Raw genomic sequence first — 12,323 nt, 5'->3', positions numbered from 1 at the left:
CCTAGGAGAGAGGTAGCATTAAGTAACTGAATAAATGCATCTCTCTACTATTCTACATTTTATTGATGATCACATTCAAGATACATGGGTTCAGCTCACATTGATAGAATGATATGTCACCCCTTTTCTCTATCATATGATAACCATTTTGCATGCATGCATTAATCTATTGTTTTATTGTTTTTAATGAAATTCATGTATACATATTCTTTGGTTCATGATCTACCTTTCAAATAGCACCTCTCTTTTAGTATCTAAATGTAATACATGTTTTTCTTTTTGCAGGTATTAGTGTGGAATACGGCACTGTGCAACCTAACTGTGTGCGTGGATACAATCATCCTTGTGGTTGGTTCTGCGTGCCACTAGCAAGCAATCCAGATCAAAGTCTACTCACCGGTTACATTCAGACGGACCTTCGCGGGATGTTGCCTCAGTCTGCCGTCGATTCTGCTATGGCCAGTTCTCTCGTCAGTTTCTTCTGCGACCTACGAAAGGGTCTGAGGACATAACTCAACACCAGGCTGCATTTCCGACTGCTGCCACCTGCAGGACTGCCTACCAGTAGTCAGATGCAGCTTAAAGGAGTTTGGGCTACAGGGGACTAGGAAGCCTTCAATGTCCTCTCTTGCCGCTATTTTTGTGGAATTCGAAAATATTTCCACAGAAAACTAGTGTGTAACAGATGATATTTTTGTATTAGCAGATGCAGAAAGTTGAACTTTCTATGATCATTCCTTCACGCTGCTGGTAAACAGACTTACCTACTCTCAGCTGGAGTGTATGCTGTTGACGGTATATGCTCAACATGGCTGAACACAAAAGATACTTAAATAGTTTGCACACGAAAGCTAATATTTCACCCAAAGTGTGAAGCTTGCAATATGAAAGTAACTATTTTGTGTAATCTCTTACCCAGAAGCTAGGTTGTGATTAGCTGTGTTGACTTATAACTGTTAAAGAAGACATCTGACTAAGTCTTGCCTTCCTTGACAGAGTCTGGGTGGTTGTAAATGTAAATGTACAGGAATTTATATAGCGCAAATCACCGAGCGGTTTCTAAGCACTTGCTTAGGGAACCCGTCCTGTTATTTCCCTGTGAGATAACCCCGGCAGGGTATCCGCAAGGTGAAAGCCAGGCATCCCGCCGCGAGGGGCCGTTGTGGAGATTAAGCAAGCTATTGCCCAGAGTCACAGAGTGTAAACCCGTGAATCGAGTAGGCACCGGAGCGAGAATTGTCGAGTCCATGGACATTTTAGGACTCAAGACCCCGCCGAGCCAGGAATTGAACCCTGGTCCCAGGCTGACCTCTGCTTCCCAGGCTGACCTCTGCTTCCAGGTCTGCTTCCTCTAACCAGTGAGCCACACTTCTCATCCATCTGCAAAGATGCCCTGATAATGTTTGACAACCTGTGATGTCAAAGCCCACATCTTCTGCCCTGGAAGCAGCTTATGTGGTATATGTAATATAATTTAAACGGTCTATCATTTCATATGCAATTATATTTTAGAGTAACTAGGAAATTTGTGTGCAGCAATCAATCTGAATTTATTGAGGGATTGTCTGTGAAAAGGGATTCTCAAAACATAATATATGGAAATGTAGGCAATGAGGCTAAATCTAGATGAAACTTATTGCAACTCAGAATCGCCTGAATATTTGCGGCATGCCAATGTATTGTGAAAATCGTGGTCATTCCAGGTTTTTTAATGGTCGTATTTTGGATAACCTACGTTATTTTATTGTTTATTTAATCCGTTTGTAATTTATGTTTTTATTTTTGTTAACATTTTCTATGATCAAGTTCATATTTCTCGAGTTGCATTGGAGAAAGCAGGTAACTTTCTTCTCACAGAATTTTAACACATTTTGCACACAATCAAAGAACCTATTTTTGTTTCTAAAATGGAAGGTGCTGCATTGCACCCCCTAGTGGGGTTATTCATTGCATACATTGAAGGCTTGTCTTTGGAGATAGTCTTGAGTTGTGATGCAACTCTGAAGCATCTAATTCCATTTTAGTATGATATTCTCAGTTATCACAACACATGTTTCTTACGTCAACCCTACAGACTCAGCCCACAGCTCAGGTAATTTACCACCTTTACAAAGTCCTATTGACATGGCCCGTTCAGTTACGTTCATGCATAATTGGAGGGAACGGTAGGGAAGAGAAGAAAAGGAAGGGGAAAGGATAGGAAGAAAAAATAAAGTAAAGGGTAAGGAAATAAAGAAACGACTTGGAAACGGAAGAGGAGCAAACAGAAGGAAATGGCTACTGTAGAGAAGGGACGAGAAGAATAAAGGGCTTAAAGGGAAGAGAACAGAATGAAAGAAAATGAGTTCCTTTAAAGGACAATGGTAGATTTTTTTTAACATCTTGTATTTATTTTTTCTGTCCAAAGGACATGCCATCCGTGTTTATTTATTGATAGCAATCATCTAAAACGATGCAGCCATCAGAATCATGAAAGTTTTCCTTTCCTTGGGAAACCTGCTTTAGTTTGAGATTCATTATTTTTTTCAAGATCACTATCTTACTGCACTATAATATGCATAAAACAACAACGAAATACATTCTGAAGGGTTTTCTGTCAGATTGTGTCTATAAAGCACTCCTGGAGAACTGACGAACCTGCCCAGATTAACTTGTAGTTCACTGGGGGTTTCATCGACCCCCGCCATACTGGTATAATTCAGGTCTAAATGCATAACTTTTTGAACTGATAAACTGAAGTATCTCCTTACTTCCTGATGTTTCAGAGACAAGAGATGATACCAAAGTGCTACCAAGAGACTATTAGAGTCATTTTGCACAAGCTTTTCCCCGAAAAGCCCACACTAAATGGGCTTAGTTGTGCAGTCACAGTTACTGTGCTACACTTTCTGTTTTACAGAATATAAAGAAATGCGCCAACTCTTGTTGACTTTACAAGACTCCTTGTGTATAATTTCCAAAACAGAAGGTCCATCATTTATTGCAATGCCTTGCCATTTGTCCTTCCCATCTGTCACATGTGTGTGTGCTCTACTCCATTACACTCCAGTGCACACACCCCATTTACAGGGATGTCTTCTCCACGCACTTTGAACAGCCTTGTTAACTGACAACAAAGATTCCTGTTTATTTTTACTCTAAAAAAATCTGTCCACATATGACCTTTACACTAGGGCTAAAAACCGTCAAAGGGTACATTCCGCTTGATCACACTTATTACAATTGGTACAAAATGACAGGACATAGTCAAGTTTGTACACTTACCCACATTTCCTTCAACTCCACCATTTAATGTCAGTTGTTTACAAAACGCAGGATAACTAATGCAGGCCTGGACTTGCCACATTTCCAGGTTAGCCGGTGTCTCTGTAGTTTTTTTTTGTCTCAGTTTTATCAGAGGTGGTTAACTGGATTAAAGTTGGGCCTTTAGCATCAATAGTGCATATGTTTACTGCCACCTGCACCACCCACCCCAAATCTTCTCTTTTCTTGAAGCATTCACTTCACACTGCAACTGAAAATAACCAAAGCAGTTGGTATAAAAATATCAACAAGACGACCTGTTTTCAATTTAAAGTTAAGTTGAATATTTTGAGCGCAACATTCTTGATCCCACATTAACACTCCACATTCTAGCATGTGACTACCGTTTGAGGTTTAGTTTACTTCTGGAGTTTTACCTCACTGGAACAAACTTTACACATTCGTAGGGCCAGAGAAATGTCACAAGCATCGACACCCAGATTAACACTCCTGCACTATTTTTTTTAACACACCGTAGTGTATCTAATCCCTTAATTTTGTCCTAGCCGCAGGCCTACTTTTATGATACACGTGTGTTTTGTTCACCCTGGTTGGGGTGTCCTCTGGGTTTGCTGCCCATGTAAGCACTCGTGGCCAGCTGTACTTTCTTTAGTGCAATGTACTGTTTATTAAAATTGTGACCCAAATCTCAATCGAACCCCCTGATGCAGGGATGCTATTTGAAATCACCTTTTTTGTGTAATTAGTTTTTAAAATAGTAATACTCCCTGGTGCTGTACCCAAATGAGAGACAGTTTTGATTCTGCGTGCAAAGCATCACATGTTTCGCCTTGCATTTTTATGCAAAATAAGTGGCTCACGTTTTTTTCTGTTTTGAAAAATGTATGTAATTGTTTGTTAGAAGTGCATTTGTGTAAGGTCTGGGCTCCCGTCTTGCACGTTTTGCTTTCTGACCAAGTAAATATGCAATCATTAATTAGCTAGATGTAATGAGCGCATGGTTCTTATATTCGTTTTCCTTTTTGTCTTTTGGGCATTTATTCAGATTTGCTGGTTAAAGTTCATGATTTTCCATAGCAGCAAATGGTGTACCTTGCCAGAAGATACCCTGAGCAGTATTTGAATGCTCAGGCCCTGACCACCATCAATTCTCTAGTTGTGCACACTCTAATGGGTAATAAAATGCACAGGCAGGACATTATTCCCAATTACCAGGTACCAGACATGTAATGTGGGGCAAGTCGTGTTTCATCTAATATGCTAATTCAAATTAGTCGGTGTGCTTTTTGCTCTCAGGTATTGAGGGCTGAACGTGATCGGTGCTAAGTGTAGCAAGAGAGAGAGAGAATGATGGATAAAAAGAGGCGCTACAGAGGGAGCATGTATCTGTGTGTTGGAGAGAGAGAGGAGTATGCAAGGGAGCTCGAGTTTGTGTATGTGTGTGAGCGAGATGGAGAAGAGAGTGGAGACAGAAGAGAGTTTATGAGAGGGACCTTGTGTGTGTGCTTGTGTGTCAGAGAGGAATGAAGGGGCAAGAGAGAACGAAAATATGTTTGTGTGTCTCCATGTGTGACAGAGAGAAGAAAGTAAATAGCTGAGCTTGATGGTGTGTGTATGTGCGTTTAGATTTGTGTATGTGTGTGTGAGCGATGGAGGAAGATCTGTGGATTTGAGAGTCCAGTACAAGAAAGTGCCATTGGAATGCACTTCAACCGTATTAGTGGACCTTATTCTCCTCTACCAGTACCTCCCCCCTCTCTTTCAGGCCAACAGATAACTGACACACTCCTTGCTCTGTTGAACCTCCCATATTTCCGTTTCCGTGACTGCGGCCTGCAGACAAGGAGTGAAATCCTCCCCTTTTTACAATTGTAATGACGTCGGTGTGGATTGATGATGAACTGTGACAATCATTGCAAGCCTCTACGTCATCACTACAGAAATCAGAGCCTCCACTTTGCACCAGTTCACAAACGTTTGCATATGTGACTGTGCACATGGGTCCACATCAATAAATGAATAAATATGCAATGAGCACTGTATGTATGAGGGCCTGGTAATGTTGTGTTCTGGGGATTTATACAAAACATTTGTATCTTCAGCCTCTTGTTAGGTCACTCGAGGTTTTATCGAACATGTGATTGTTTAAATCCAGGATGCAGATGTCAGGGTAACAAGGATATTACTAAATCTGCGGATTACACAACGTTTTCTGCTCCACCCATTATATACCACTAAAGAGGCAGTATTGTGCGTGTGTGTGGGGGGGGGGGGGGGGGTGCTCTTTCGTCTTTTATGTAAGACAATACCAGTACTGCATTTTCCCTCTAGACCAGCACTTATTTAATTTATTATGGCTTTAGAGGTTTTTGTTCAATTCATGACAAATGTAATCACATTATCTAAAATAAATACATCATTGATTTTGACAGTTCTGTGAGTTGAAATATCATTCTTTTCTTTTGTCAGTGCAAGAAGTGCTATATAATATAAATGTGGAAAGCGCACGTTCACCCAAGGCTATATTGCTGCTGAATAACAGATTTGTATTGTTGCCTAACGGTGCTCATTTTATCGACCTCAGAAGGATAATGGGCTAGGTGGGCCTTCCTGAATTTGAACGTATGACCATGAGAACAAACACAGGCCCCCACAGTGGATACTTTAGTCCACTAAGCCACCAGACCCGGCTAAGATGATTCGCTGCCTCCATCGTTGCTGTATTGCATTTTTCCCTTCATCAAAGCATAATCATATTTAAATCCATTACAATATGCTCACATCCTTAGTTGCAATGACTAAATTAGCAAAAAAGGAGTACGTGTATGCATTTTAGATTTCTGCCTATGATTTTCATACATTTCTTACTTCTTTATAAAGTTTTGTAAATCTGTGAGTCATACTAATTCTGACTTACTCCTCCAAATGGTCAGCACTGCAAAGTCAGTGTGGCAGGAATCTACGCTTGCAGATTTTACTTTTTTAACACAGAAATAGTTTTCTATGTTAAAGGAAATCTTTAATCAACGCCCAGAACCCGCAGAAGAGGGTATGGAGGAATATGGTTACATCTAATTTACATACGTACTGTAGCTTTTTAGCATTAACGTTTCATATCTTTTGTAAATGGGGTGTGAAAGGCATTGGGGATGTTGCTTAGTTCCCACAAAGGTACACGTTTTGGGTTAGTCTCCACATTCACAATAGGCACCTTTTTGAATATCTGTAATTCCCTCCCTAACGCAATAATTACCGAAGCCGAAAATGTGCCATACCTGTAGATTTTTCATTGCAAATTAAATTTGGGCTCGAAATATTCCTCACATCCTGAATGAATCCAGATTTTCGATTTCATTTCTAAATTCATCTTTTTGCATCTGTCAGTTAGCTTGTTCCCACAAAATGGTTTGTGAAGTGGAGCTGTGTCCATGACTCACTGTATCCGTTCAAAAATCCAAATGATTTCTCCTCCTTTGAACTACAATGTTGATTTAAGAAGAGAGTAAGACATACCACTGTGAAATTATCATTCCTAAATCAGTACGGCTTGAGGTGCACAAATGTTTCTTCCTAGTCAAAATCAGTCAGACTTAGATCAATTTGACGCATGTGTCCAAAACTCATCTGCATATTTGACAACAATCCTATTAAGGGGGGCCCCGTATCTCTGGCACCTGGGATAGAGAAGATATTTTTAAATATCCGGCTTGGTCTTGAACAGTGAATGAAAAATAAGCTTCAGTTTTGTAAAACACCTGTACAGCATTACTAGTATTCTGGTGCTGAAGAACCCACTGGGCCAGTTGGAGCACCAAACAACAGGTCCAAACATCTTGTGTCCACAATTTACCATCTCTGATAGTGGATTACACTTCTGAAAGCAACCTTCCATAAAGGCGAGGCAAAGTGTGTTACTCTTTTTAATTATACAGATTTCCATAAGTGTATTTGGGAGTAATAGTTATTCTCAATTCTGGAACAGTTGCATGGTTCATCTTGAAGCGAGTAGATGAAGAAGAGACAGCACTGCTGGTAAGATGGTGAATATGCTTTATTCACTTCATAGGTTTTCCCCTTGCAACATCCGGTAGTTGTTCCTCTGCCAGCCAAGCCTTTAATGGAACTACACAGCGCTCCCAGGAATCTGGAACCTAACACCGGATTCCACATTACTCTTGGATACAAGTGCTAGACAAGTATAACACATCTCCTATCTTTATCACAACCAAATTGATAAAAATGATACAAGTAAACAAAAATAAATAGTTAAATAACACATGAAACATAAGCATGAAAAATTGGAAAATCCAAACAATAACCTGAAATTACAGGTAAGGACTGGATTTTAAGTAAGAACATAATATTCTGGAAGGTGGCTAACTCTGCCACCTCTTGTTCTCTCTACTATGGTTTCATTGTGACCCCCATTGTCATTGGTATCTCCCCTATCCAAAGGGAATGCACTAGCGCCCCAGCTCATTAGGGAGGGAAGGATCATTTCCTCATCTGACATCATGATCTGATCATTATAGAAGGATGAGTATTGTTTTCCACAACTGTATCACAACTCCCCTTTTTTTGATACAACGCCACCCTCCTATAGTTCCTTCTCTCACCATTCTTTAACACCACTACATGACGTAAAGCCTGTGCTACCCTGAACGGACCACTAAACTTAGACAGGCCACCCCCACACCTACCACTCCTCAGTTTTATCCAATCACATCAACAAATGCGCAGAGCAAGTCTATCCTCCTGAACAGGGACCTGATGATCTATCCCATGAACTATTTCATTCATCCACGTGGGAACCAACTTTGTAGTTGGTGTTCTCCACATGCATCAATTCAAAGGGTACTTTACTTGTCACCCATGTACACATGTGCGATAGGCCCATACCATCTCAGAAACCAAAATGCCAACATCTCTTCCGCTAACTAACACCATATGCATGGCCCCTTTGACCATGCCCTGCCCTTGGGGAGTGAAAAGAGAGGTAAGGTTGTGCTTAACTTCAGAAGCCTCCAGAAATTCGTGCATCTCTTGAAAGGTAAGTTGCGTGCCATTATCTGTAATGATCACAGATGGCACACCTTTCTCATACCAAAATCTCTTTCAACGTGCTTACAGTTGCTCTGATGGTAACCTTTTTCATAAATTTCACAATTAGCCAATTGGTGTACACATCCACAACCGCCATGGCAAATCTACAATCTTCCCTCAACTCATACATTGGACCAATACAATTCATGCAGATGGTATACAACGGCTTCACTCGGTCCACTATGCGCCCTACATCTGCTTACGCCCCTACTTTGAAATGTTTTTCACTTTCTTTTCACATACTGCACTTCGTAATCTATCAATCTACACGTAATCTTTTCTTTTTTTCGGTTTGTCCCAAATGCACCTCGTGTTATCTCAATAAGTTTACTCCTCAATCCTTGGGGAGGAACAAAGGGCCCCATTAGACAAAGTCCACCCGCCATCCCGTCGTGAAAATGGACCGCCCGCCCTAAGGGCGGGGGTCCTGTGGGTGCTATTAGGATGCGCCCGCCACAGCGGCACTCAGCACCGCCAGCCACAATGTTAGGGAGGCATGTTGTGCACTTCCTTGCACAACATGGCAGGCACAGCTCGGTGCCTGCCATGTTGAGCATAAAACTGCAGGGGGGTACCTTAGGTACCCCCCATGTTCACCCCCCACCCCCTGGAGTCCTTGGGGGCCCACAACGAGCCCCCCAGCAGACTTCGCAATGCCGCCACGGAAAGTCATTCCTAATTGCACATAGTAATATGGCTGACGGTGTCAAACAGACACTGCCACCATATTGCAGCCTTTTCCTTTCCGTCCGCCGCGGACCCCCCAGCCATAATAATATGGCGGGGGTCTTTACTACAAGGATGGTGGGAATATTTCCCCTGCCGGGCCGGTGGTGACCACAGCCGGGCCGGCCGGGGCAATCCGCCCGCCATCCTAATGGGGCCCAAAATGTTCACCTCTCATTATCACAGCATCACCAACCACAGGCAACTCATCCAAGAGTTTTACGTAAAGCCTAACCCCACGAGACACAGTGCTCTCTCTCCTGCTTCCTTGCATCACCAACTTCTTCACCTCCTGCAGGGTAAGATCCGATTCCATTTCTTAAATCCATTCTTGCTTTGTGATAGCATGAGCACCTATAGCACTTAAAACAGCCTGGACTGCAGCCACTGCACCATCACTCTCCTTAGGCAAGACAAGGGGCCCATACCCCTTTTGCCATTCCAGAGATAGTCTGGACAAACAGTCCGCTTGGATGTGTCTCCGTTCCTGAATGTGCTCTAGTTTGTAACAGTATTCTTGTAACTGAGCAACTAACCTGGCAAGTCTGACAGAGCATTTACTCATGCCTCCTGGCAATAACAGTTTCAACAGAGGTTTATGATCTGATAGTAACACAAATTTGTACCCCGTAGATCAGTCCTAAAATATTCACAAGCCCATGCTGCTGCCAAAGTCTCCCGCTCAATTACAGAATAGTTCCTCTCAGAACTAGTCGAAGTTCAGGATGCAAAAGCTATGGTCCTCTTGTGACTCCCATGCATTTGTGCCAACACTGCTCCCAGACCCATTATGTTATGTTATGTAATATATTTATATATTTATTAAGCGCACGAATATCTAAAGGTGTCTTGGCGCTGAGGGTTGGAGTAGGCAGGTTCATGTAAGGCATGGGTCTCTATTTCTTAAACAGCCACGTTTTCAAGGCCTTCCTGAAGGCAAATAAGGTTGGAAGTGTTCTAATGGAGAAAGGGAATGAATTCCAGAGCTTGGGGGCTGCCGCCCTAAAGTTTCTGCCACCGCAGCTAGATTTGAAAAATCTCGGAATTGCTAGCAGTATAGCTCCTTCAGATCGCAGATGCCTTTTTGGGAGATGTACCAATTGAGTGGGTGTCTCAGGAACTTGGGGCCGGAATTGTTAAGTGCTCTGTAGGTAATGGTGTGGCTCACTGGTTAGAGACAGCAGACCCAGAAGCAAAGGTCGGCCCGGGACCAGGGTTCGATTCCTGACGCGGCAGGGTCTTGGGCCACGGTCAGCAGACTCGATAATTCTCGCCTCGGTGCCTATTCCAACCATGGGTCCCACTCAGCAACTCTGGGCAATAGCTTGCTTAATCTCTACTAACGGCCCCAACAGTGCTGGGGATGCTTGTCTTCACCTTGGAGATGCCCAGGAGGGACCATCTCACAGGGAAAGCCAGGATGGGTTCTCCAGCGGTATACAGTGCCGGGACGCCCCTTTGCTGAGGCAGCTGTGCGCTTTACAAGTATACGCCATTTTAACATTTAACATTTAATGCAGAGGGCCTGAAAGATGATACACTTCTTAACTGGGAGCCAATGCAACTTATGCAAATGTTTTCAAACTGAAAGATGCCTGGGGATTCCAAACAGAAGCCTAGCGGCCGCATTTTTTTATCATTTTCAACTTGTTGAGTTGCTTCTCAGGCATGTCAAGATAGAAATGAATGAATGAAATGAAATTAGATTTGTAAAGCGCATGGCTGCCCTGGAGCGTCCCAGCGCTACCTAACTGATAACAGAAAACTGAAAAGGGACCAGAAGTTAAGGAGTTTTAGGGAAAAGAAAAGTTTTAAGCGACTTACGGAAGTTAAGATAGCATTGTTCAGTCCGAATATGTCTAGGGAGAGTGTTCCAGTTTTTTGCCACATTTACAGAAAAGTCCGATCGGAGGGCCCGGGAGGGTCTGTAGGGACAAATCAGGCTCCTTAGGGCCGTGGGACCTTTGCCTTGAAGTGTCTTGTGGACAACGCAAGATGATTTGAATGCGATTCGCTCACAAACTGGAAGCCAGGTTTGGCAGACGCTCTTCTTGGAGCCCCCACGAGCATCCTGGCTGCAGCGTTCTGCACCGGCTGCAAGATATTAATGGTGGCTTCTGGCACTGCCAAGAGTAAGGCGTTGCTGTAATCCCGTCTGGATAAAATTAATCCCTGGATTAGTAGTTTCCTGGACTGAAAAGGCAGGAGAGGGAGAACTTTCCGTACTGCCCGAAGCACACGCCCGCGACTTTCTGGGCATGCGTCCTAAAGGTTAGTTCGGGCTCAAACCAGACCCCTAGGCTTTTGATCTTCTCTTTTGGTAGAGGCAGCTCGCCCATACAGGTCGGCCAAAAGGCTTTGGGCAGGGATGCAAATTGGTGGCCCAGGATCAAGATCTCGGTTTTAGCTCCGTTCAATTTGAGCTTTGAGCCAGTCATCCAGGAGCAGATTCCGGTGAGGCAGGCCGAAAGGTTATCCGAACATCCCACTTGTTGCGTCAACAAGAAGACTAATTGGGTGTCGTCTGCGTAGGTGACGGATTTAATCCCAAAAGGGGCTACCACCTCCTCCAGTGGGGCCATATAAACATTAAACAAGGTAGGGCTCAGAGACGAGCCCTGGGGAACTCCACACTGGAGGGGAGTAGATTTGGACATGACACAATTTTCCCAAATCCTGAATGCTCGTTTATTCAAAAAGGATTCCAGCCATCTCAGGGCTGATCCTGCAATGCCCAGTCTGGCAAGACGGTGGACTACTATTTCATGGTCCACCGTATCAAATGCAGCGCTCAGATCCAGGAGGATCAGAACTGCCGATCCCCCTGAATCTAAGATGCACCTTGCCTCCTCAGCCACCACTGTGAGGGCTGTGTCGGTGCCCTGTCTTGGGCGGAAGCCCGTTTGAGAGTCGCTCAGCAGCCCATTACTTTCCAAGAACCCTGAGAGCTGTTGGTTAACTATTTTTTTCAGCAATTTTGCCCAGACTAGGTAACCGAGAAATCGGGCGAAAATTGGCTAAATCAGCTGTGTCAAGCCCCGGTTTCTTTAGGAGTGTCTTAATTCTAGCCTGTTTGCAGCTGAGTGGAACCACGCCGTTGGTGAATGAGGAGTTTAACAACTCTGTTGCGAGAGGGGCGATGGTGTCTGCAATTTGTTTAAGGATGTACATAGGCGCTGGGTCAGATGGAGAACCACTATTCAGGGAGGATAGCGTCTTACAAATATCCT

At 43.4% G+C, this 12,323-nt stretch overlaps 1 protein-coding gene across 1 annotated transcript in view; it reads left to right on the top strand.

The window, feature by feature from the left end:
* STARD4 (StAR related lipid transfer domain containing 4) overlaps positions 1-5,693 on the top strand; it is a 196,865-nt gene extending 191,172 nt beyond the window's left edge. Inside the window, exon 6 of the mRNA XM_086961013.1 lies at positions 286-5,693. Coding sequence (XP_086817139.1) covers positions 286-512 — 227 coding nt within the window. The 3' untranslated portion in view covers positions 513-5,693. The remainder of the gene's footprint in view (positions 1-285) is intronic.
* The last annotated feature ends 6,630 nt before the right edge of the window (positions 5,694-12,323 follow it).

Source organism: Lissotriton vulgaris, chromosome 3_1, assembly GCF_964263255.1.
Source record: "Lissotriton vulgaris chromosome 3_1, aLisVul1.2, whole genome shotgun sequence".
NCBI lineage: Eukaryota > Metazoa > Chordata > Amphibia > Caudata > Salamandridae > Lissotriton > Lissotriton vulgaris.
Note: the sequence above shows the minus strand (reverse complement) of the source record. Positions and strands in the feature narration are given on the sequence as shown.